Raw genomic sequence first — 26,022 nt, 5'->3', positions numbered from 1 at the left:
AAACGGGGTTTTTTTAGACACATTCTGAAAGCCATATTTTGAAAGCTCTGCTTTTATTCTGTAGTGGTTAGAAAATCCCCAGACAGACCCAGGAGGAAGGGCTGATCCTCCATTTGGAAACTAGGATTGTGTTAGTTGGGTTTGTCCTGTTTGCTTACACAGAGGAGGGATGCCTCAGGAAAACCTTCAGGGTCCCTGAAGCAGGGATGGATGCTGGTACATTTTAACATTGTGGCATTTTATTTTGTTGCTTTTTTTGTTACTTTTTGATTTTCAAATTTGTAATAAAATCTCTTAGTTTTGCTGTGATTTGAGTTTGCCCCTTTGGCTTGTCAGATACTTAGAGGGATCTCAGTTGCAGCAACATAAAAACAATGGTATCTCCAGAAACTGAATGATGGAGCTGCGCGGATTAAGCACTTACAATGCTAGTGCTGAAGGACAAATGTCACTTTGGGGGTGGAAAAGTCAAGTGGTAAGACCTGGAGGAAAGCCTGACCTGGCTTATGTTTTCTCTCAGATCTGCGGCAGATGGCAGGGGGGCCGGAAATCCCACTTACTCACATGGGATAGTTCCGGAGAAGCTGGATGTTGTCACACAGGAGAGGTCCAGACACTGGTGGGAAGAGGGCCTGGAACAGCTCCTGGAAGGATGAGAAAAAGCGCTTTTCTCGGGATCTGTGACAGAGCGTGGCGGTGGCTGCCAGCCCTGTGCTCCTGCATCGCCGTGAAGCTCCAGGAGGGAGGGCGGAGGTATTAACGTGTGAAATTGCTGCGAGAAGGAAATACTCGCTCACGCAGCTCGCAGTGGTTTTCTCGCAGTTGCACTGTCCCACGCGGGGGCCGTGGGGCTGCGGTACAACGCACCCACGGGGTGACCGGAGCCTCCCCGTTAGCACCGCCACGGCCGCTTCGGGGGGAGAGCAGACATCGCCCGTTCCCTGCGGCGAGCCCGGGTGCGCGGGGAAGGGGCGGGCTGCGGGGCCCGGGAGAGCAGCGAGGGGTCCCGGTGGGCGCTGCCCCGCCGCGGCTCCGGGGGGCTCCGCCGGAGGACGGGGAGGAGCCGGGCCGAGGGGGCCCCGGCAGCGCCAGCCCGCGCCGCGCCGCGTCCCCGGCGGCATGGGAGGAGAGCGGAGCGCGGCAGGGAGCCGCCCGCCGGGCCCCGGCATTGGCGGCGGCGCAGCAGCGCTGGCAGCGGCGGCGCCGGGAGCCGCGGCCGCCGAGGGGAGGGGTCCGGCTCCGTGCGGTCGCGGCGGAGCCGGCGCTGCGGCAGCGGCAGCGCGGCGGGGCGGAAGTCCTTTGTTGCAGCCGCGGCGGCAGCTGCAGCAGCAGCAGCGGCGGGAGCGGCGCGGGCACAGCTCCCCGTCGGCGGCCGCCGCCTCTCGCCGAGCCGCGGTAAGCGGGGCCCGGGGGCCGCCGCCGGGACCCGGGGAGGAGGAGGCGGGAGGCGGCCGCAGCTCCGCCGGCGGCGGGAGGTGGGAAGTGCCGAGCGGCGGCGTGGCCCGGCGCGGCCCGCCATAGTGGCGGCGGCGCTGCCAGGTAGGGGCTTTCCAGCCGCGGCCGGTCCCTGGCCGGCGGCCGGAGCGGTGACCTTGCGCCGGGCGGCCGGGCAGGGCAAGGCGCGGAGCGGAGCGGCGCCGCGGGGACCGCGCGGGGGCTGAGCGGCGGCGCCGCGGCGGCGGCTCCGGCTCCGGCTCGGGCTCGGGCTCGCTCCTGCCCTCCCTCCTGCCCTCCCTGCTGCTCTCCGAGGGTCGCGGCGGGCGCGCTCCCCCTGCGGGGCGGGGGTCGGGGATGCCGCGCTGGAGAGCGAGAAGCGGCCTAGGGAGGTGCAGGGGCCAGAGGCGGGGAGGGAAGGGAAGGGAAGGGCACCGCGCCGCCCGCGTGGCTCCGGGGCTCGAAGTCGCGGTAAACATCTCGAGTGCCGCTATCGCGCCTGGCCCCGGCCCCCGCCGTGGGTCCCGCCGCTTCTCTTCCTTTTGTCTTCACAAAATAAACGCCCCAAAACTTCGAGTGAGTTGCTGTAGTTTAGCGAAAAACGGAGCGGAGCTGCAGCCCGGAGGGAATGCTCCACCCTGCCAGGCGGGAGACTTGGGTTTCACTCGGGGCTGGCAGTGCGCTGGATCGCCGTGCAGGCGGCTGGAAAGGAAGGGGAATACTTTTGTCACATAAAAAACAAACCCTGTGCCGCTCTGGGAGCGGTGTTGAAAGTCTCGTTCTTCAAAGGACTCCTCTTTTCTGCTCGGATAGAAAGGTAGTCGAAGAGAGTAGAGGAAATGGGACTGAAAACGCTGTGAGTTTGGGGCTGGGCTTTTATTCCTCTCTATTTTTCAGGATTTTTTTGTAAGTCAGTTTCTCAAGTTTACCCCCTGTTTCGGCTGATACAGGAGTGCCGGTTCCTCTTGACACGTAGGCGTTGGTAAACGGGTAGCATGGCTTGGACGCTGCTTAATATTTGGGTGTTTACTGCCAGGTTGTCACTTGCTTGCATTATTTCCCTCGCACTCGAGTATCGCAAGGTACAGCACGCACTGCAAAACTATCCGGGGTTGCAACAGTGCGGTGTTCCTTAGGCATTTAATTACACTAAACAAACATTCCTTTAATTAAAGGTGTTTGTTTAACATTCCTCATTACAGCTCTTGGAAAAACCCACAGAGCAGCCGTGAGCAGGGGGATGCGGGCTTCTCGTTTTTGCCGAGTTACAAGTTGAGCTTTCATGGCGAGCGGAGGAGAGGCGGGAGAGGCGTTGGGACCATATGGCCGTGGGGAAAACCGGCCAAACGCGAGCGGCTGCAGAGATTTTCCTAGGCAGCAGCAGCAGCAAAACGAGTTGACAAGATTGTGGAGAGATTTTTGGATGACTGGACAGAAAACCTAAGGAGTAACAAGTAGTATTAGCTGCAGTCTGCTGATGTTTGAGGTCGCAGGGAACCAGCACCCACTGGGGGGGTTGGATGCAGGTAATGAAGATGTGGGTTGGTGCTGTGTGGGAGGCTCAGAGAAGCAATAGAAGCCACTTCTTCCTAGTAGCCAGAAAGTTTGGTGTGGAATAAGATCACAGACTTAACAGATGCTTCAGCTCTGCTTGCACAAGTCTTCATCAGACTCAACCACTGTTGTCACTGGCACAGGAATTAGCAGTGATTACATTGAGAGTGCTCATACCAACCAGGGATTGGGATTTTTAGATGCTTTCTTACTTGAGTGTCAGTGGCTGCTTCTTTCACAGATTCCTGTTCTTGCTGACAGTGGAAAGCCCTGAAAATCCAGGATGGACAAAGCTGCAATAGCTGTTTACTTGCTGGATGGAAGTAGAATAGCTGCTCAGAACTGAGATAGTGAAAGTTCCCTGATACAAGCCTGGTGTCCTTTCCCTTAGTTGTTACAGCTGGGCCTCTCACTAGAGTTGTTCTGGACCTACACACATGTAGAGTGAGAAGCCATGTGTTCATTTTTCAGTCTGGGCAGTGGTTCTCCAGCAGCTGGGTTATTCAGCCCTGCCTTTGCTTGGGAATGGTAAACACCCTCACCCAAAGAGTTCTGCTGTGGACACAGCAGCTGACATAATTTGCATGAGGACCATTTATATCCTCAAATTGGTCTGGTAATTTTTAATTTGTGCACACAGTGTCACTGCAAAACTCCAGAATTCAGTGGCTCTTGCTTTTTCTGCCCCATATTAGACCTATTTCAGTGGATAGAGACCCTAGTAGCCTTATTTTTATTTTTAATATGCTGAAAGTAAAATGTGAAACATTTGAGATCAGGAAGAGTCAAGAAAACCTGTAGTCTGATCTGTGTGTCACAAGTCACCATGCTTCATTCATGTGCATCCAGCAGCTTGTTACATCGAAATGCAACCTACATTTAGCCAAGGATCCTTTCCTGGGAGGCACCTGGGACTTCATTTGAGGGTCTCAAGATGTGGTTAAACCACCAAGATGACTGCAGAAGTTGAAAGTTGGTGTAACTCAGAGAGCTGAGATGAACAGGCTCATCTTTCTGCTGCAAAGCATGAATTGGCTGTCATAGTTTTTTCCCCACTAATAGTTTCTTTTAAACATATCATTACCGTGTTGCCTGACAACTGTAAAGGTGCCAGATGAAAGATAACTGTGACTTTCTAGAGTCAACCTTTGTGGCTAGCAAGTTACTTTAAAGGACTGCATAAGGTCTCTCTAGGACTTCTACTCCCTAGATCTGATCTAAAGTTGTTTGAAGTTGAGATGGGGCTTTAGCACAAACTCAGTTTTCTTATTTTTTTCTGTCAAGCTGTATTCCTTGTCTTTTGAGTAGTGTTCTGATCTAAGACCATGAAATGTATCTTAACTAATTTTTAGTTAGCAGTAGAGAAGCATAACTTGCTAAAATTTGATGTCTGTTTCTCATTTGTGGGCACACATGCTGAATCAGCAGAGAACTGCTGGCTGAGCAATGGAGAACAGGGCATCCAGGAGCTCTGACAGCTCATGCTGGAGGCTTTGGAGCATCTTCCCTTCCCCTGGTTCAAATCTAGTCCAAATGCCATGAAAGCTGTTCCTGTGCATTGTCCAGGAGCCTGTTTAAAATGAGTTGATTCAGCCATCAGGATGTGTCTGAAGATGAATATCTGCCTCACTGGAATCATCTTCCCAACTGACATGCCTGAAAGGCAGGCGATTGGAAGGGCTGGGAGAGGAGGATAAATTATACCTTTAGTCCTTCACAGCCTGAATAATGGAGCTTAATTACATTTTCCCTGGCAGTACATGGAATTCCCACAGCTGTTTTAATTTATGATCAAGGCTGTGCTTGCAATGCAAACTGATGCATGCTCGCTGTTGGGGTGGACAGTTGTCACCTGGCCCCAAGTTCTTTGCTGCTTTTTCAGTGTTTTTTGTGTAAACTGAGGCACCCAGAGCTATCTCTCTGGCTTCCCATTGAGTACATCTAGGTAAAAGGTGTAGCCTGTTGACAGCTCTGTGGTCAGTGCAGTAGCAGAACACAAAAACACTTATTGGGTGTTGTGTGGAGAATTTGTACATGTTCTGTAGGATTTTCTGCAGCATGTCAATGCTGTCGTTTGGGAATCCAGGCTTTTTGGTAGATCTGACCCACAATGGCAAAATTAGGGGTAAGAGTTCTTGGGAAGCCACACCAGGGTGGGGTATGGAGACAGACAGTGATGGGAGATTTGCTTTCTGATCCTCGTGTGCTTGTTTTTTGGATAACTGGGCGTTGTTTGCTTGAGGTTTTCCAGCCTCATTTTCTATTAGCACCAAATTCTCCACTCATTTATTACACTTTTGTCCAGCCTGTTCTTGGTTTCCAAAGAAAAGGAGCCAGTAAGTAAGTGTGTAAGTGCTATGTTTTTGCCTGCTCAGCAGTGGAAATGCTGGGTTTTGAAAACCACCTACTAATTTTAGGAGCCGAAAGGCTCCTGAATTCTGAACCTTGTGGTATGTCTGTTTTAAAGACAGAGAAGTTAGCAAAAGAACTTCACTACTTCTTTGCTTGAGGACTTCTTTGACTTCTTTTGTTTTAAAATGTCTCAGAAAACTTTTGAGTGTGAGGAAATGATGGCATGGAGCTGTAGTAAAAACCTATTTTTTCTTCCTAGCAGACTTAAAAACAACATTATTGGTTAGTGTAGTAGTGCAACTTAACCTTGTCCATGGTCACATCTGAATAGTATCTGAGTGGTGCTTCAAAAGAAAAGTCTGGTGGCAGACAAGTAGCTTGAATCAAAGCTTGGCTGTGTGAAAATAAATGTTTACTAGGGAAATAAAATGCATATGGAGACTTGGAGTTTGAAAATCAGAGTGAAAATGCCCAAGTCAATGCCTTCAGTTTTCATTTTCATATCAGATGCTTTTCTAGCACATTTTTTCAGAACACCTCTGCATCATTCAGGATTGCTCCCAACGTGGCCTTTGCTGCATTTACCACACACATCAGTCACTGCTGAAGATGGAGTCACTTGGGTTCCTTGTGGACTGGTGAGGTTGGTGCCTCCAGGATTTGGATGCTTCACAAGGTGTGCTAGTCCACTGGGCAAGAGGCTGGTGATTCTCCTCTTTTTGAAAAAGAGGATCAGAAATAATTAAAAGATTTGGATTGACAAACTCACCTGTATGGAGCTTTAATTTTCCAAGATGCTCAGTGTTTAATACCTACAGAGGATAGCTCCCACTGGCCTCAGTTGCCACCAGTGGTGTTTATCTGTGTGAATAAATTGGACAACCAAAAAGTGCAATCCAGGCTTATTAAAAAAAAGCAAAACAGAAAGATTGAAATTACCTGTCCTGGCATTGACAGCAATGGGTTTATGTTCTCCAAGCAGTGGTCATTGCTGTGAGTCCTCCTTTTTGTCCCCCACTTATCATTCACTTCACATTCTCCAAATGCTTGGCCAAACGAGCAGGGATCTTGTCTTGTACTGCTCAGATCCAGGCCTGGACAGATCCAGAGCATGTGGTGAGTAAGGGAAATGTTGGTAAGAGGGATGGAAGAATATACTTTGGTATATACATAATATATGTGTATACCTTGAATTTTCTGTAAAAAGACCAGTTTTCATTCTAATAACTGGAGGTTTTTTTCTAAAGCAAACTTCAAAAATAGTTTGCAGTACGGATCCACCCACATGAGTGATAAATGCAGATTGCTGCCATTTTAGCAATTAAAGTAACAAAGTAATGATGAATTACCATTTTCTGAGAGCTTGCTCTTGTTGGGAAGGAGTTTGTCAGCAAGCCTGTTCTGCTTGTTGATGCAAAGGGATGGCAGGATTGGGAATTTGGGGTGCAGTTCCTGCTCTGAAGGCATGAATGCTGCAGTTGTTTTCCACCCATCCCCCAGGAAGCGCCTGTCTGTGGCTTTTACCCCTCCTGCCCTAGGCCCTGCAGCCTGGCTCTTCCCAGCCCTTTGCCCAAATGGCTTCTTCCCTTGTTTAGACCCTCATTGCACCCATTTTTAATTCCCACTGCTGCTTCCTAATCCCAGTGCCATTCTTTTGGCTCAGCACCGTGCTCCCAGCCTGCCCTTTTCTTCTCTCCAGATTTCCAGAGGGTTTCCATCACATCCTCCTCACATTTCCCAATCTCCCTGTGTTTTCCCTCCTGGCTCTGGCTCTCCCTCAGCCAGAACTGGGCATCTTCTCCATCAGCTGCCACGAGGGAAGCTGACACCCCTTGGCGAGCCGTGCTGTCTGTGGAGCAGTCTCCAGGAGGCTTTGCCATCAGCTGGGACATTGTGGAGATGGCACATGGAATCATGGAATGGTTTGGGTTGGAAGGGATCTTTAAATGCCATCTAGTCCAACCCCCCTGCAATGAGCAGGGATATCAACAAAATCAGGCTGCTCAGAGCCCAGTCCAGCCTGGCCTTGAGTGTTTCCAGGTTTGGAGCATCCATCACCTCTCTGGGCAACCTGTGCCAATGTCTCAACACCCTCATAATAAAAAATTGCTTCCCTCTATCTGAATCACCCCCTTTTGTGTAGTTTGAAACCATAGCAGAGCTCTGTGCAAAAGGGGATTTCACTGTGGATGGCTCAGGCAGGCCCTTGTTTACTAAGCAGCTGCAAGAAGATGAAATGTTCTCAGCAAGGCTGTAATCTGAAGTTTCAATAACTAACAAAGTCTTAAGTGTGAATAAACTGATAATTTGTATCTTCTCTCTCTGAAGCATGTAGTTTGGCCAAATTCAGGCAGATTTTTATATTGTGACAACATATCTAAGGCATATCGCTTTCTCCCACATAAAGCGTCTCCTCAAAGATTTTGGAAGAGAAACTTTTAATTTCTAAATGAACAAATAATAATCTGCATGCATGAAAGCTTTTTCTTAGCCTCATTTTTGGAAGCCTTTTGGCTGAGGTTTTCTGTGGAGGAGGGAAAAAAAGTAATGAGTCCAAGATTTCAGAAGGAAAGTTTTGCTGTTGCTGGTTGAAATTTGTCAAAGTTTTAAATAGCCCAACACAGGCTCTTGTGGTGGGAAGTTACATCCAGCAGGTTAATACAGCATCCAGAGGCAGGCTGCCAGGACTGTCATTAACATAAATCACCTCAAAAACTACTATACCTACTACTAAATGTAGTACTACTGTGGTAGAGACCAAGAACATGTCAAATCCAAAACCTTGCCATCCTGCTCAAGCAGCCTCATGCTCCACCTGTTTTTCCCTGAGGGGTGGCATTGCCAGTGGGTCATTGTTGCACGTCAGGATCCACATGCTGAAAGCTTTGCAGGAGTTCATCTGTCAAAAGGAGAAATATCTTTTCCCATTTTCAAAGAAGAAGACTTGAAAAAGGCCAGTTTGTGTGCTGTCACTCGTTGTTTCCACCATCTGGAAATGACCCCATCTGCAGGTGCCTGCAGATAGTTTGTGACCACCTGTTTTGCTGGTTTTCTATTGAAGGGCACAGCGGAGTGTATCTAGTGTAAAAAAACCACAGTTAAATAAAACATTTTGAACTTGCCACTTTATGAGGATGGGGAAGTCAACATGAGCTGTCCTGAGCCTTTTCTTGTCGTGTTGGCAGCTCACACTGAGAGGCCAGTGGTGCCTTAGATGGGATCATCTCATTTTCTCGTTGGTTTTCACCCTTAGAATGTAGAAGTTGAAGTTAATTCCTTATCATTATGCAGCTGCCATTCTTAATACAATAGATTGAGTAACATTTAAGCATCTAATGAATTGCCTCAAATCCCAAACACGTTACCACTTGGAAGAATATGAAGTGCACTTTTATTATTACTTGATGTCAAGAGCTTTGCTGTTCTTCACAGAAACTTCTGAAATCACCCAGTGACACAGACAATAATCAGTTTCTGTCAAAAAGATGTGGAGTTGCTTCAGAGGTTCTCCTGCTTCCAAAGCCATTGCCTTGCAAGTTAGTAAAAAAAGAGAAATTAATTCCATGCAATGAGTTACACTTCTGCAGTGGACATCAGTGGGCCAAACCAATTTGAGAATATTATGGCAGTGTGCTAGCCTGGAGTTCTGGGTGTGGAGGGTTGGGTTGAGAGAAGAGGAGCAGCTGCCATTCAGATGCTCCTTGTCAGGATAGTTAAACCCAAATCTCAAGGTTCCTGTTGCCAGACAAGATCTTGTGCTGGGGGTGATCCACAGGAACTGCTGTGTGGGTTGGCAGTAGGGAATATTGCTGGGTGGGGTGAGCGTGTTCTTTTCTTGAGATCTTGGGAGCCTTTCTGCTGTGGCAGTCCTTTGTGGAATGAAGAACGGGGACTTAATTCTAGGTTTGCTGCTTAACAAGCCAGGCAACGCCTATGACTTGTGAATTCAACACTAATTGGGGAATTTAATTTCTCTACCTATTTTTCCCCCTAGGAGATGTAAGCTGTTAGGAAAATAAGAAGAAAAATGGAGCATTTGTGTGTGTGTTGTGTTTAAATTTTGGGCAGTTGAAAGAGTGGTTGCAAATCAATCCATGCATTTCATTGAGTCATAAAATGCCCTTTAGTATATATTATTTGCTAGCCTGGTCTTTATTTGCTCAAACCTCATACAGTTATTTGTACTGTTTGCAATAACCTTTCAAAATGTTAAGAATCCTCATTACTGCTTTATGTTTTTCATTTCAATTAGGGTGTTCTCTATACCCTCTTTTGGTTCCTTACCCCCTCAGCCTGTGCAGTTAGAACAGCTTATGTGTATCAGTAAAGGTTTTCCAGAGTGAGTCGTGATTAGGTGCTGGCCCCACTTGGTGAAGTTTGTCTTTAATCAAACACTCACCTCCTGTATACACTGCATTTCTTCTGGATATTTTTGTTAACATAAACCATGATATTTTATTCCTCTTTTCTCTTGAGGACGAGTTAGTCCTTTCACATAGAGCAACCCTCAGCACTGGCAGACCTTTCTCTCCAGGCTTTGCCGAGGCTTCATTTCACCGTGGCTCCACCTCTGGCTCTCTCAGTTCTCCATTGCTGAGTTTTTCTTTGTCCGGTTTCCCATCTACGTGTTTTGGTTACATTTCAGCGCTCTCAACGAGTGGTTTTGAGAGCAGTTGGAGGCACGGCGTGCACCACTTCCTGCCTCTGCAGTCCCTGTGGCTGTCACGCAGCTCGCCTGGTCACCATCTGCAGCTCTGGGCTCGAACGTGGGACGTGCCACCGCAGCTGGGCTGCCCTCTGCTTCTGAGAAGGCGTTTGAGTCTGCAGTTCCTGGTTTGCAGGACGCCTTGCAGAGAAGGTTGAGATGGTCCCTCAGCTGCCACAAAGAGCAAAATGTGTGGAGTAGCTTGTGTGGGTGCTCTGTTGTCTCTTAATTTCCTTTAATGGGGAGGGAAAGACCAGTTTGAGCCTGGCCTGGTTTCCAGTGTGTGTTGCATCATGTGCCTGTTGGACTGACAGGTAAAAAGGCAAGTTGAGACTGAAGAGTGGTTTCTGACAGCCTTGTATAGGTGTTGTCCTGGGGCCATCTTACAGAAGTCTACCCTCTGAAGTTTTTGAAGTTCTGCATTCAGAATTCATATCTGAAAACCTTGGCTGTAGGACTTGGAGATATATTTGCTAATTTATATTCTAGCAGCTCTGATTGACATGTGTGCTGGTTATGTTTATTAGTTTACTAGTCTTGTGAGTCTAGTGGTGAGCACATGGAATTATGGATGCTTTCACTGGCATCAATATTCAGAAGCAGTTACCAGCAGAGATCTCCAGACAGGAAGCTGTGCTGCAGACTGGCAGAATAGGAAGATCTAGAGAGAAAAGAGGTGGCAGTTCCTCCCTACGTTGAAGTAGGCTTTGGGGTTTGTGCTCGTGATTTAACAGATACCTTTTTCTTTATGCAGGGCTGTAATCGAAGTACAAGATGGCAAAAACCAGCCATAGCAACTATGTCCTTCAGCAGCTAAACAAGCAAAGAGAGTGGGGCTTTCTGTGCGACTGCTGCATCGCTATCGATGATATTTATTTTCAAGCACATAAAGCAGTCCTTGCTGCCTGCAGCGCCTATTTTAGGATGTTTTTTATGAACCATCAAAACACTACAGCCCAGCTGAATCTAAGCAACATGAAGATTAGCGCTGAATGCTTTGATCTTATTTTACAGTTCATGTATTTAGGAAAAATTATGACAGCCCCTGCCAATTTCGAGCAATTTAAAGTGGCCATGAACTATTTACAGCTATATAATGTGCCTGAGTGTCTAGAAGATATACAGGACACAGACTCATCTAGTTTAAAATGTTCATCTCCTGCTTCTAGCACGCAGACTAATAAAATGATATTTGGTGTGAGAATGTATGAAGACGCACTTGCTAGAAATGGCAGTGAAGCAAACAGGTGGGGCATGGAACCACCAAGTTCAACGGTAAATACATCCCATAACAAAGAGCCTGAGGAAGAAACTTTGCACCTCAACAGCTTCCCCGAGCAACTGTTTGATGTCTGCAAAAAAAGCACCACATCCAAATTCTCTCACACGAAAGAGCGCGTGTCGCACTCGCGCCGGTTTGGAAGGAGCTTCACCTGCGACAGCTGCGGGTTTAGCTTTAGCTGTGAAAAGCTACTGGATGAGCACGTGTTAACATGCACCAACAGGCATTCCTACCAAAGTGCCAGGTACTACAGTGCTGAGAAAATAGACTTTAGTGAAAAGAACTCTACTTCTAAAATGATCTCCACACAAACAGAAAAATACAAGGGGGACTCGAACCATGCTGCGGACGATTCATCGTCTCCCGTGTCAAACATCACGAGCAGAAAAAGCAGCACTGTTGCCTCTGAAACATCAGGTGAAGAAGGAAGTAGAGCCTCTGAGAGGAAGAGGATTATCATCAAGGTGGAGCCAGAGGACAATCCTACGGATGAGCTGAAGGATTTTAATATTATCAAGGTGGCAGATAAAGACTGCAATGAGTCTTCTGACAATGACGACCTAGACGATGAACAGGAAGAGCCGCTTTACAGATACTACGTCGAGGAGGAGATGAGAGAGAAGAGAAATGCTCGCAAGACTCTAAAGCCTCGCTTATCCATGGATGAGGATGAAAGAAAGTGTTTGAAAAGTCCACGGCACCTTAACAGCAAGGCTTCTTCAGTGCAGGAAGATGTGGAGAATGCTCCCTGTGAACTTTGTGGGCTAACAATCACTGAGGAAGATCTGTCCTCTCATTATTTATCCAAACACATAGAAAATATATGTGCTTGTGGCAAGTGTGGTCAAATACTGGTCAAAGGCAAGCAGCTACAGGAGCATGCACAGACCTGTGGAGAACCCCAGGATCTGACCATGAACGGGATCAGAAATTCTGAGGAGAAAATGGACTTGGAAGAAAACCCCGAGGAGCAGTCAGAAATAAGGGACATGATGTTTGCAGAGATGCTAGAGGACTTCAGGGACGGTCACTTCCAAATGAACAGCCTTCAAAAAAACCAGTTATACAAGCATTCTGCCTGTCCTTTCCGATGCCCTAATTGCGGCCAGCGTTTTGATACAGAAAACCTAGTGGTTGAACATATGTCAAACTGCCTGGAGCAAGACCTGTTCAAGAACTCCATGTTGGAAGAGAACGAGAGGGATCACAGGCGTAAGCATTTCTGCAACCTTTGCGGGAAAGGATTTTATCAGCGTTGCCACTTGCGGGAACACTATACCGTTCATACCAAGGAAAAACAGTTTGTTTGTCAGACATGTGGGAAGCAGTTCTTAAGAGAGCGCCAGTTGCGGCTCCACAATGATATGCACAAAGGCATGGCCAGGTATGTCTGTTCCATTTGTGATCAAGGAAACTTCCGAAAACATGACCATGTACGGCATATGATATCTCACTTATCAGCTGGAGAGACTATATGCCAGGTCTGCTTTCAGATATTCCCAAATAATGAGCAACTGGAGCAGCACAGGGATGTTCATCTGTATACATGTGGAGTATGTGGAGCAAAATTTAATTTGAGGAAAGATATGAGATCTCACTATAATGCCAAGCATTTGAAAAGAACATAAGCATAAACATACTGTTAAAGCATTAAGTTGGCAGCAGAGAGAACACCAAAGCAAAGCATAAGTATAGTAAAAAAATTTGAAAAGGAAAAAAAATTGAAAATAAGTCTCTTTTTTATTATTTTTTTAAGACCCTCCTAACCATAGGTGTCTATTTAGGCTCATTAAGTATAAAGCTTTGAAAAGCATCATGTGTTTAATTATTACATTTTCACTGTTTCCTAATACCAGTTTCTGTTCTTAATTTTATTGTTTTACTACGTAGATATACAAATCATTATTTTTAAACTGTAGATTAAAAGCACAATGTTACCCCTTCACTGACTGCTATTAAACAGTTCTCGGATCCATGTCCATAAGATGAGTGCTTTAATATTTCCATGTGTTGTTTCTTCATGTGAGAATCTTAGATGCCAGCGATTAACGTGCAAGAGCATAATTGTTCGTAATCCCCAAATTAATTTTCGAAATGAAAAAAAAAGCCAAACCAAACCCAAACCAGCCATGCCAAGAAATAATCCTTTGGGCTCTGCCTCTGCTGCAGGGGCAGAGCTGGCTGTCCTGGTCCCCTGCTTCTTGGCTTTGTTGGAAGCTGCTTCCCAGGGGTGAGAGCACATAGGCTCAGTTAACCCTTGCAGGCTCGGGCTGCTGTGCACAAGGGGGAAGGGCATTAATGACTCTTGGGATAACCAGTTGGGTTCCAGCACAGTGGTTGTTTTCCGGATGGGAAGTCCTAGCAGAGCTGTTCAACTGATGTTGGCCTTTCTTTCACTGTCTGTACCTCTCTGGGTATATTTAACCTGCTTGTCCTAACATACAAGGGAGGAGTGGCCGTGGTGGGTTGCTAGAAATGCAGGATGGCCATGTGCACTGAACACTGCATTTTCAGCCTAGATGTGAACTGTGTCTTGCTGCTTGTGTTGGAAAGTTAAAAGCAGGGTGAGTGTGGAGATAGTCCCATTGCTTGGGACCTTAAGGTTTTTTTGCTTCTTGTTTTCATGATACTTTATGAATGTTCTGTTTTTCAACAAAAATATAACAAGAAAAGACTGCAGAGTTTGCTTAATAAATGTAAAGATATTTTATGCCTTTTAAGATTTCTTTCTCATTCTAGCAGAGCCATAATCTGTGCAGGTTGCCTCTTAATTTAATTGAATTTAAAAATCCTACTAAGTACCAGCTGACACCAATTCAGTGAGGCACTTTGGCCTTTGAGAGAGCAACTGGCTTTGACTTCTAGGCACCAGCTGTCTAAACGTTTGTTAAGTGTGTGATTTGTGATGGGGTGGAGGAAAGGATCCTAATATGTAATTGTGGAGAAAACAATTAAAAAATAAAACCTAGTTGTAGTTTCTCCCAGCACATCTCACTTTATCAAAGAGGGTGGTAATGCTATTTCCTGCTGAGCTATGGAGGGAGGAAAGTAATTTAGATCAGCAATTAAGGCAGTTGGATTAGATGATCATTGCAGGTCCCTTCCAGCTGAAATGTTCTATCACCTCATGTGCCAGTGGTGGGGTTGAGAATAGGAGCCAAGAGCTGATGGTCTAGTCCAGGGCTTTCATGTGCTTGTTTCTGTCAGAGTTGAGTTTCATTCCTCATTTCTTGGGGATTATGAAGGGTATCAAGTTTTAATTTTAGACTATTCAGAGGAGTGAATCTACAATTCAGAATCTCCACTTCTACTGTTAAAAGTAGTGTGAGTTGCCTTGCATTTATTCAGTTTCAAATGTGCATTAGGGTTTCTCTTGGTTGGCAGGCGTGTGCATTTCTGCAGTGATGGAGAAGGCTCCCCCACCAGCCCTTGGTGCTGAGCCAGCAGCTGCTCTGAGACACCAGCTGCTTTGGGCACAGTTTAGTGGGCTTTTAGTGTTTTGCTTTAACTGCTCAGTCCTTTGTTTTCTTGTACGATGCTGAAGTCAACCGAGTCCTCAACAGCACTGGAGCCAGTAGAGCAAATGCACAAATACGTGAATATTCCAGTGCTCCAGAGCTGGGGGCGTCATACACTGCACACAGTGATTCTCTGACATGCAGTTATCCCTCACAGTATCAGCTGCATTGGGAAAAGCAGTCAAGGGAAGTGAAGGAGCACTGGGGGAGCTGGCAGGAGGGTCTGGTGGCACTGGAGGAGTGGAAATACTGAGTGGGAGAAGAGATCCTGAATGGGAGGGAGTGGCAAAGGCAGGCAGGCAGGATTAGAGCTGTGCAGTGGGAAGCAAATCCCAAAGGTGGCATGGAGGGGGTGGCTGGAGGAGTGGATAAAATGTCCCGGCTGTGAGAGCAGAGTGAGGATGACTCAGCTTGGCTGGGGAGCTGTGGGCCTGAGCCATGAGCTCACAAACCAGCGCCGGTCGCGTACCAAGCACGGCCGGCCCCGCTGCCCCAGCGCTGCGGGGACACGGCACGGCCCAGATTAAAGACCTTGCTGAAAGGCAGGAGGTGACCTCTGCCATGTAAGGGATCACTCCTGAACTCGGTGAAGGGCCAAGGGTGATTTATAGAGCCTCCTGCTCAGGATCAGGAGCCCTTGTTTAGAGTTGATTGGTCTGAACTTGACCCAAAAATGTTTCTTAAAAAATGTGACTTCCTAGTGCAAGTAGACCTGTCAACTGCAGAAGTTAAATGGAGAAACTGGGAATGATGGTATTTACATGTACTATCTAACTTTATAAACACCCTGAATACCTCTGTTTTTCAATTATAAGCTGTGTCGTTGTAGTAGTCTTTCAAAGTAAAGTTTGTTGAACCTTTCCAACTGAACTTGAATTGATGTTTTTTCCTGTTCTAGGGAAACAAAACCCAGTGCCTTGGAGTTCACATGTATGAAAGTCCATGCTAAGGCTCACAAAGAGCATGAATTGCACTGCAGGGAAGCTTCAAAGTAGATCTACTTACATGTAGGCAGAAAAAATCAGAATGACTGAAGTAGCCTGAGAAGTGATCAAGGGGAGTATAGGAGAACATAAACAAGTCAGCCTGGCTTGCAATGAGATGGGTATTTAAATAGATGAGTATTTGAGATGAAATGTAAAAGCGTGCAGGGGAACAGCATGGCACTGTTAGAGAAAAGGCCTGGAGTGACAGGAGGAATTTGGCTGCTGTGGGAGGGGAGAAGGTCTGGGTGCTGAGGCAGCCTGGGGCTGGCCACTCCTGAATGTTCTCCCCAGAATGGGACAGCATCTGCAGGAGAGGGAAATGATGGTGTTTCAGTGCTTCTGCCATACATAAATGATTTAATGTGGAGACAGAACAAAAACAGACGTGAAAAAAAATCAACAGCAGTTATCCTAGAAGTTTTGCAGTTACTTGAAAGATTGTGAAGGGGAAGCAAAAAATATTTTATTTAGGAGTTCTTCTCCTCTAATTTGTGCTTTTCTGTTGCCATAACATTGTTCCTTTCTGTCTCCTTAGTGAATATTAGCGTGTAAAAACCCTTAATGATCTTTAAAACTGAAGGTGTAAGCATTGCACGAGGCGTAGACAGAAAGAAAAAGATTTGCTGGATGCCATAAGTTATATTTTAAAGTGATTTGCTATTCTTATTTTTGGAAGACCTCTCTGTGTTCTGTTGTTTTTCCCATTTTGGGAGTGCTATGGGCTGCAATCCTAAGAATTTTTAAGTGGCCAGCCTAGCTCTTAGCTTTCAAGATTTACTGAAAGTTAAAAAGAGGGAATTCATGAAGACCTTGTATGAGCTTTAAAATATCACAAAAGCTCTTGAGCTTCTTTTTCAGTTTCAGAGGAGATGTTTAAAATGTTAATATATATATACTTGTAAATGTTTCCTGCTGACTTGTTAGTTCAAAGAGTATTTACATTTGTGTATAATGATATTTGTAGCCAAGAGGTCTGTGGAGAAATCTTGATTTCAATAAATAGAGTATCATGGAATTCTAAGAATTTATGCTTTAATTAGGGGATTTCTCTATGTAATACTTTCAGTTGATGTAAAACATAATTCAGCGTATTTTTTATTCAAAGCTGTAGACAGAAAATATATTGCCCTGGAGAATGTATTAAAAATACGTTGTTATAAAAGTGAATAGTTTGACTACACGATTGTATTTGAATACTCTAGTGCTAAAACATCAAATCTCAGAGCTATTGGTGAGGACATAAATTTGCTCCTGGAGGCTGTGCTACCTTGAGCCCTGGCAGCCCTTTACTTCTCCCCATTAGTTTCAGCTCTCCTGTCCCCTGTGTGCCACCCTCTCCATTGTCAAAGAGCAGTACCTATGGAGCTGCACAATGCTCTGAATCAAACAACAGGCTTTTTTCTGTTCCCTGTGGGGCTGGTTTTTGGCTGGATCAGTTCCCTGCTGTGATTCCCTCTCCCTCTCTGTGTCAGATCTTGTGCAAGCACAATAGAAGGGGTGGCACAAGGGGAGGAATGAGTGGCTGGGAGGGGGCTCCTTCGCTGGAATGAGCTGTTACCAGAACTCAGAGCATGTCCCGAATTTAACTCGGTCTCTGTCTCCCCCCAGCATCCTCGGGGAAGCTGAACTCTTACGTTCATCTCCTATTTCCTGATAAGGAAAAAGGCAGCCCAACCTCTTACAAATGAGACACATCTCTGCTATCTGCCCTCTTCGTGAGAACTGGAAACCTTCCTGCATTCAGCTCATCCCACAAATATGCTCTGGAGCTTTCTTGGTGTTTCTTGAAGCAGACTGGGTAGTGCTCTGCACCACTGGGTTTGTGTGGTTGGCCTGGCCCAGGGCCAGGAATGAGCTGGGCCCCTTGTCTGGCCAAACCCCAGGAATGGCTCCCACCTTCCTCTGGCTTTCCTGCCCTCCAGCTGTGGGCCCAGATGCAGCTGTGGAGCTCCTCTGTTGCCCTGTGCCCCTCGCTGCTTTTCTCAGTAAGGGGAGACAGTTGTCTCATTTTGGTCTAATGCTGAAAGCTCAGGGTAATTCTCTGTGTAAGTTAAACTGATGCTGGCAGTATCTGTTACTATCCCTTCTTACTGTGCTTCTGACTTTTAAGTGCTTCTCAATCTCAGAGGGTTAAAAATCAAATCTTCTGACTTCCCTAATTCTCAGCTGGTTTGATGCTTGTCGCAGACTTAAAGACCTACAAGATGAAACATGACTAATTTGACTTTATAAAGTCTGCTGAAAGCTAGAAATTAGGAACATGTTTTCAAAAGCTGACATTTCTGTAGTTCTCAGCTATAAACCAGTTTTCTGTATTTTCTTCCAACTTCAAAAAACTCCTAAAATATTGCTGTGCGGTGTATTCTTGAGACGTGTGAGTAGGCTGAGATTTTGTAGGGGAAAGATACCAAAAATCAGGACACATTTTATAAATTAAGTGTCTTTTGCTACTTTTACAGTCACTTCCACAGTTCTGGAATTAATTCTCATTTTATTTTTTTAATGCAGAAAGACAAATCTTAATTTGTAACAGGGCAGTAGAGCTCATGACTCAGGAATCACTTCATCATGACTATAAATATTCAGCCCTGAAACAAACAGCCCATGTTCCTTTTCATGTACTTGAATGGCCAGTGCCAGCTTCATAGGAGAAATGCTTTCAGAGCTTTATTTGGGTTATTTTTACTCTCAGATCTCTTGAAGGGTGCAGATTTTAAAATTAATTTAAGACAAAAGAAAACAACATCGTGCATTGTGCTTTTAGAGAAATGGTTGTCAGTAATTCACGCAGATTCCCTCTGTAAGAGTGGCTGGAAGTACATTTCTAAAGTTTCTTATTAATATGTTAAAGGGAACATAACAGAACTGTGAGATGAGAAATCCTCAGATGGTCCAGGGCCAGGTTTGACTGTCTCTTTTGTGTAGCCAGCGTGGCACACCTCACCCCAGCAACCTTGAGGTTCAGACGTGGTCAGGATCTTTGATTCTCTTGCAAGAAAATGAAAAGGTTTAATCCTTTCCTGTGCCTTCTGGCATACTAAAAACCATAGTAAATCTTCCTGCAGCTACAACCACAAAAACAATGCTGCATGTAGAATTTCCGGTGGGAGGAAAAAAAAAAGAAATGGTTCAAGAACTTCCCTCTCTCACAAAGTTCTGCATTTATTGTTTTCACTCAAACTCATGTGTGATTTGCATCAATGAGATTTTGGGGTGTACTTATTTTTGTTTGCAAATAAGACATGACTTCAGATAAATCTGTCTTGTAGTTCTGTAGACATGCCCAGACTCCTGACAGGGAATGAGTGCATCCCTTATAGGCCTCTAAATCCTGGAAGCTGTGTAGTTTGTAGCAAATCCACTGGAAATCAGGACTGTTGTAAATCCTTAGTTTCTCAATTTGTCTGTCAGGCAAAGTGCCACCAGTGTCAGCAATTGCCAAGGTCTGCAGCAGCTGTGTTGCCAACACAAAGATGCAAAAATCAGTCTTTCCCCCTCACTTTTCCCCCATCTCCCCTGATGACAAGGTTGCTATTTTAGAAATGCATCCTTTTGGCTCTTTATTTGTGTGCTGGTTTTTGAAAAGGAAGATTTGCTTTCTTCCTATTTTAAATCAATGATTAGGGCTAAGAAGTTGCTTTCTTTAATAGCTTTCACATGTTTAGTTGAACCTACACAACTCAGTAATACCTGTTCTCTCCTTTTTAGGTAACCATCCCACTACATTGCGGGTGGTCACCAGAGGGACTTCTGCTTCTGACTCCCCAGAAAATGAAAGGGAAAAATAACATATTATCCTTCTCTCCATGGCAAAAGCCCCAAAGACCATGAAAGTTTGTGGAAATGCAGATAAGCTGGCTAAAAATAGAGTTTGCTGAATACCATAAATTGCTTTTGGTTTTGGCAGCAGATACACCAGACTTCTGGTGTTGGTTACGCTCCTCTTACACAAGTCGTTGTTAGGGCTTTTATTTAGGATGCTAAAGATGGTGCCCTGCTTTCTTCCCTGCCTGTGGGTTTCCTACTGGTACCTACTGGTAGAGTCCCAGCTTCCAAATTACTGAGGGTTCTGGTTTCTAGCCATTGGTTATTGAGTTACTTAGAATAAATCAGAAACACTTTTAAGAGACAAAATCCAAAGTATTCCTCCTTTGGGAAAGGGATAGATACAGTAATATTTTAGGAGGAAGAAATACAGGGTAGGATCTCTTGGAACTGATGAAGAAATTGTCTTGGTATGCCCCACAGCCCAGGAGAGAGCTCAGATGTCTGAGCTACATTGTTATCAGGTGAATTAAATAGAAGTTGTGTACACTTACATATGCTGTAAAATATGACACTTAATACTCTGCGTGCTTGGAAGTCTGAGGGTTAGCCCCACCTAGTCTGCTTTCAGATGGATTGTGTTTCACTTAGATTTTACTGACCATTGCTGACACAGTTCTGCCAGAAAAGACAAGACAGAGGTCCTGATGTACAGTAACTTAAAAACTGGAAAATAACTCAGTCAAGACACAAGAGATTTCACAGTAATTGTCACAGTTCTTTCAGCTTTAGTTTGTTGTGCAAAGAGTTAAATAGTTCAAAGGCAGTTTCCTTTGGAGAATGTTTATTTGATCAAGTTCAGTGTGGCTTAGACCCCAAATAGAAATACCAACTTCAAACAGAGCCCTGCTATGAGAGAAGGAATGAATAGTCTGTGGCCTCCCAGACCTCACAAGCTATGTTGGTTTGTTACACAGAGTCAAAACAAAGATGTCCCTTAGAACACATATACATTAACTCAGTGTATTTCACACACCACATCTTTTATCTCCCATCTGCTTCTCTCCCTGGTCCTTTGGGCTGTGACAAGGCCACTGAGATCCTGAATGAGCTACAGTCTCCTCAGTGAAAAGCATATATGGTGTGATGGGACCATCCAAGCTACTTAGATTGTTAGAGAGCGTTAGGGGAGCTACTGCTCCTGTTTACTAAGACTGAAGTACTACATCCTTTGGATTTTGGAACAGTGCTTATCTTTGCTTCTTGGTTCCCTTTACATTGCAGGAAGCAGGGTGAGGAAGAACCCAGTGGGTGCTTCTCTTAGATGGAGCCTGGAAGATCTTGTTGGCTGAGGCATGTTGTTGTTTTGTTTCTTCAGGTCCTTAGCTGGCTGAATCTTCAGACTTCTAATAAATGCACTAAGCCTTGAAAAAGCATTATTAATGCATGATGAGATACACCAAGTTCAGCCACTGAACATAAGAGTGAAACCCATGCAGATGCTGTTAGCGCAGGAACCTGGTATCGAGCCAAATCTGGAGAGCCATCTTTGATCTGTCTCCAGGTCCTCCTTTTATTTGTAAACATCCAGCTAATCACAGACTTCCTCTGACTTTGATGAAGTGGAAGGAGCCGCATCCTCTGTGAGCGCTGGGAAGGGCTGGGATTCTGCAGCGGCTCAGGATGCGGGACGGGGGCTCCAGCGCCATCTCGTGGCTCGCTGGGAGCCGCCTGTCCGTGTTCCCAGGGCTGGAATGCTCCGCTCTGCTGGGAGAGGGGAAGCAGATCCTCCCTCGGCTGTGATCCCCACTCAGTTCTGTGCTTAGGGCAGCTGCGCGGTTTCAGTCTGCGAGGAGGGCACAAGGTTTTATCTCTCATCTCCCTTCCTGTGGGCTGCAGGCTCCCGGCAGTGCCGGCGGCTCTGTGTGGGCTACACCCCACCCCACCACAGCTGGCACTGATTAGCAGTGTTTCTGCTGTCTCATCGGAAAAATGTGATTTAATATGCACAGGCAGCCCACCTTCCTGCACTCAGAGGTGGCCCCACACAGCACAGCCCATGTATTTCAGAGAGGTGGTGGAATGAAGCTCAGCTGTGTGTGTGAGTTGTCCCTGATTCAGAAATGACAGAGATTTTGGACTGCAAAGTGCAGGGTGACATGGTAATCAACAGCAATGGCAAACACTGATGTCCAGGGGAAAAACAGTGCTCACATGCATACTTTAGTTAGAATATACTTTTTCCCTCCTTTGTTAGTTTGCCAAAAAAAAAAAAAGAAAAGAAGTGCTTCCTGAGTTCTGAGCCTGTCATGTAAGAGTTACTTTGCAATAACAGCACTGGTCCAGTGAATTCCCCTCCAAGGTTTTAAGAATGTGGTAGGCAGACATATGGCCTTGCTGCCAGAGCCAGCAGTACTTTGAAGGTAGCAGTTTGCCCAAGACGTGTTTCCCCTGTTCACATTGCCCTCATGGCACAAAACAAAAGCCTTTTGTCCCAACTGCATTTTTGCCCACCTTAAGCATGTGACATGGCACAGAGGGCAGATGAAATCCCAGACAAGCCTGGGCCTGGCACATGCAGTGAGTGAGGGCCTGGCCATGGTGCACACCAAGGTGTGGAGCATAGCTCGAGGCTTTCCTCTCCCAGGTGTGCCAGGAAATTCAGCCCTGAGCTGGCCTTGAGGATGCTTTGGCAGGTAAGTGATGCAAAGAGCTGCTGAACCAGGCTTCATGTGCAGCCTCTGCATTGTAGACACAACCACTTGGGCCAGGGCTGCCACAGTCTCATAGGAACGCCAAGTGTAAGTTATCCAGAAGTGGCACAATCATATACTGTGTACAATGTGATTCACATATCCACAGAAAGAAGTCAGTGTGCAACAAAACAACCCAACAACCCTGAGGATTGTCCTCAAAAGTTATAAACATGAATGTATAGTTCCTTGATTGTTCCTCTCCGACACAAAGCTGCTCAGATTTGTCATGAACTAGTGTGGTTGAAGGAGACTTCCAGGAATTGTAAATATTTATAAAATTTATCTGCATTTAACCTAAAATAAGAATTTGGGGGGTATGTGGGGGTGTGTGTGTCGAGTAAATACATAACAGTTACCTCTGAGTTAGGCAAGATAAAAAAAAAACCACAACCAAAAATACAGTCAAATATGAAGCAGTAAGAAATATTCCAGAGTGGGGGTGTTCCATGCTGTGAGTGGCTGAGGGGAAATAATACTTGTGCAATTTTTTGAGCATCTACTAAGCCAAGCCATAAACCACTGCTGGAAAGTAACACATACAGTATGAAAACTACTTCTGGGAGGTTTGGGAAGTGAAGTTTTTCTTCAGCAAATCTGTAGCTGTTTTGAAAACAGAAGGCAAAGGAAAAAGAAGCAAAAGTTTCTGAAACAAGATGACAACATTGTTTAAGGTCGTGTTCTGGTGGGGCAGGGGTTGAAGGAAATGTATGGCTTTTTAAAAGAGTTCCTGACTGTGGTGGGTGCTCTGAATAGAACTGAAGGATGGGTATTTAGAGCAAAACCACACATGGTGAGGTGGGAGGGACCACATCATGCTAGCAAATACAGTACTGCAGTGCGGGCTTCTGACTTTTAATATTTTTCTTGCATTTCTTTTCTGCATGGCAGTAGTGAAATAGGGACTTCTAAGCTTCTGAACAACTGAGAGAACCAGATTTGGAGAAGACATGAGGAAGAACTGGTCGGCAAAAGATTTCATAAAAACTCAGAACCTCGTGTGCCAGATCTGAATTGGCACCACCTTTGCTTTTTTGACATAACTGCAGCAGTCGCAAAAGGCACCAAACAGTCAAATTAGAACATGCAGTAAAAGCTGTTTTGGACTCTTCTATGTATCATAAATCTTACTTCTTTGTGACTATTACTTACAGCTGTAAGAAACAAATTCAAAGTCTTTCATGGAGCAGACAGCCAAAAGAGGCAGATGCCAGGTGTTAAGGGCTGCACTGAAATGAATTTGCAAAATTTCTATCCACATGCTGGAGTGCTCCTTTTATGAAATGTGGCTTCTTAGAGTTGCTGTCAAAAACTGTGTAGATTTTTTAGTTCAAACATTACAAGTGTATACTCATGCACAATGCTAAACTATCAAGTGTTAAAAAAGAAAAAAAAAAATAGTAAGAGGTGAAAAAAAAAATCTTAAAAACTGAGGACAGAGGGTCCCAGAGAAAGGACAGGATGGTGAGAGAGATCCAGCTGACTTGATTTCCCCTGCTGCCATCATCATCATTTGCAAGCTGAAGAGGACCTTCCATGGAGCACAGTGCTTGTATGTGGAGAGTAAAGAAATGGTGCTCTGGTCTTTTAAAAAGAATGGTGAAAACTTTTTACCAACAAGGAGATGAGTAAATGTAAAATAATCTTCACAGGGCACAGGGTGCACCTTGTTCTGGAGCTAAGCCTTGCAAAAGCTGGCTCAAAGAAGAGAATCAGATGCTCATGGTCAGATTTGAACATTTTAGGGATAGTAATGTTTCCAGCTAAATTAATGGGGGGAGGGAAAAACCTTAAGTAAAAAAGCAATAAGGCAGTAAGTGTTCCAAATTAGGGCAAGCATGAATTATAAAAATACCAGTTTCTTTTGCTTCCCTCAGACAACAGTGGATCAAATTAAGACATGTAAGCAGACTAAACATGCTGATTATATTCTGCTGTAGTTACATATTTTACTAATTCTACTCATGATTATAAAAGGATGTTTCATTGTTCACTATAACTGTTATCTCAAGAAGAGTCTGTCTATAATTTTATTTATAATTGGCATCATTTTCATTACTGTTGTTACCAAGTGTGTACAATATTGTCTGTATTGCAGCTTGTATAGGGCATGTGTCTGTGCTTGCTTTACTCTTTTTGAGTTTATAAAGTTACTATACAAATGCAAGAAAAGATGTTCAGATATCTTTGAATGTGGTTCCTTCATCTAATTACGTAGCCCCCAATGTTTCAGCATATAGATGTTGAAGGTATCAGCTCTATTAACACATAACACCTCAAACATTAATGCAGGTATTTGAAAAGCCTCCAGTGCAGCACTGGGATGCTGACACTTCAGTCCCAGTGGCTGTATGGAGTAAAGGGGAGGATGGTGAATATCTGGGCAAAGCTGGATACCACTGGGGACTCTGCAGGGAGAAGGCACAAGATACCAAAGAGCAAATGGGATGTGCTTGCTATAGAAAACATGAAGGACCTTAAGAGCAGGACCACCACAAAGCAGAGGAGAGAAGGGAATACATTTATAGCATTGCCTTCAACAGTATACAAAGTGTAGGACATCTAGAACAGGCTGTGACTGTTCTGTAACTTAGCAATTACTTCCAGTCTATGTAGAGAATCAGTAAAGACATTCCAGGTTAGTTATAATCATCTTTAAAGCTTATTCTGTGCTTTGCAACAGTATCTTTAATAAAATACTCTTACAAATCTGCTTATTATTCTGATTTAATTCCATCTTATACCTGAGTTGATAACAGTCCTGGCAACAGGGTGAAGGTACCACCTGCTTCATCGGCTCCTGCGTTTTTCCCATTCACCTGCTAATGACAAGAGGGAAAACAGAGATGAATAATTACCAAATAATCACAGAAATGAGAAAACAAGAGGAATTCATATCATGCTACCATTCAATTATTAGAAAAATTGTTCACACTAAGCATATCAGTAAATCTGAGAGATTAATCACATACTGATCTCTGAGTAAGAAGTATTGGTCTTTGCCTGTGTTTAACTACACCACTTATCTTGTTTAAGACTTAGCATAATTTTCCAGCTTTACTGTTACTTTCAATAACTGCAGTATATTGTTTAACCCCATCACAGCAGTTCTAGATAAAATTCTCTGTTTTCATTTATTTAACCCCTGGACCATATAGAGTATCCTTTTAATATCTTCAAACAAGACCAAGCAGAGTTCAGGGACATTAACAGATAAGATTAGAACTAAGAATAAACCTGGCAAGGTGCAGATGGGATCTGAAAAGATATTATTTAATAGGAACAAGTGCAAGCGTGAACCATACAAGTAAAGGAATAGCTGCTTAATTTCAAAGAATCCTAGAATGGTTTGGGTTGGAAGGGACCTTAAGGACATCTTGTTCCAGTGTCCTGCCATGGGCAGGAACACCTTTCATCAGACCAGGTTGTTCAGAGCCCCATCCAACCTGTCCTTGAGCACTCCCAGGGATGGGGCAGCCACAGCTGCTCTGGACAACCTGTGCCAGTGCCTCACTCATCCTCACAGTAAAGGATTTCTTCTTTATATCTAAACTAAATTTACTCTTTCAATTTCAATTAAAAAAAATAATCAGTGCATTATTTTAGATCATACTCTGAAAATTAATCTGCAACATCATGATGTTGCAAATAAAGGTAAAAACTGAAATGTAGA

At 44.9% G+C, this 26,022-nt stretch overlaps 1 protein-coding gene across 4 annotated transcripts; it reads left to right on the top strand.

The window, feature by feature from the left end:
- The first annotated feature begins 595 nt into the window (after positions 1-595).
- Positions 596-25,058, top strand: ZBTB1 (zinc finger and BTB domain containing 1). Of its 4 annotated transcripts, XM_058025518.1 has the most exons (3): positions 597-753; positions 10,800-12,711; positions 23,241-25,058. In XM_058025518.1, exons 2-3 carry the CDS (start codon positions 10,820-10,822, stop codon positions 23,275-23,277), a joined length of 1,929 nt encoding a protein of 642 aa, XP_057881501.1. In that variant the 5' UTR covers positions 597-753; positions 10,800-10,819; the 3' UTR covers positions 23,278-25,058. The 4 variants fall into 4 exon arrangements, with proteins under 4 accessions (XP_057881497.1, XP_057881501.1, XP_057881500.1 ...); XM_058025514.1 differs by lacking the exon at positions 23,241-25,058 and having other exon boundaries at positions 596-753; positions 10,800-23,233; XM_058025517.1 differs by lacking the exons at positions 597-753; positions 23,241-25,058 and adding an exon at positions 887-956 and having other exon boundaries at positions 10,800-23,233.
- The last annotated feature ends 964 nt before the right edge of the window (positions 25,059-26,022 follow it).

The sequence above is a fragment of the Melospiza georgiana genome, chromosome 6, assembly GCF_028018845.1.
Source record: "Melospiza georgiana isolate bMelGeo1 chromosome 6, bMelGeo1.pri, whole genome shotgun sequence".
Lineage (NCBI taxonomy): Eukaryota > Metazoa > Chordata > Aves > Passeriformes > Passerellidae > Melospiza > Melospiza georgiana.
Note: the sequence above shows the minus strand (reverse complement) of the source record. Positions and strands in the feature narration are given on the sequence as shown.

Coding starts and splice junctions, on each gene's coding strand:
- ZBTB1 (XM_058025514.1), top strand. CDS start 10,820: ATGGCAAAAACCAGCCATAGCAACTATGTCCTTCAGCAGCTAAACAAG.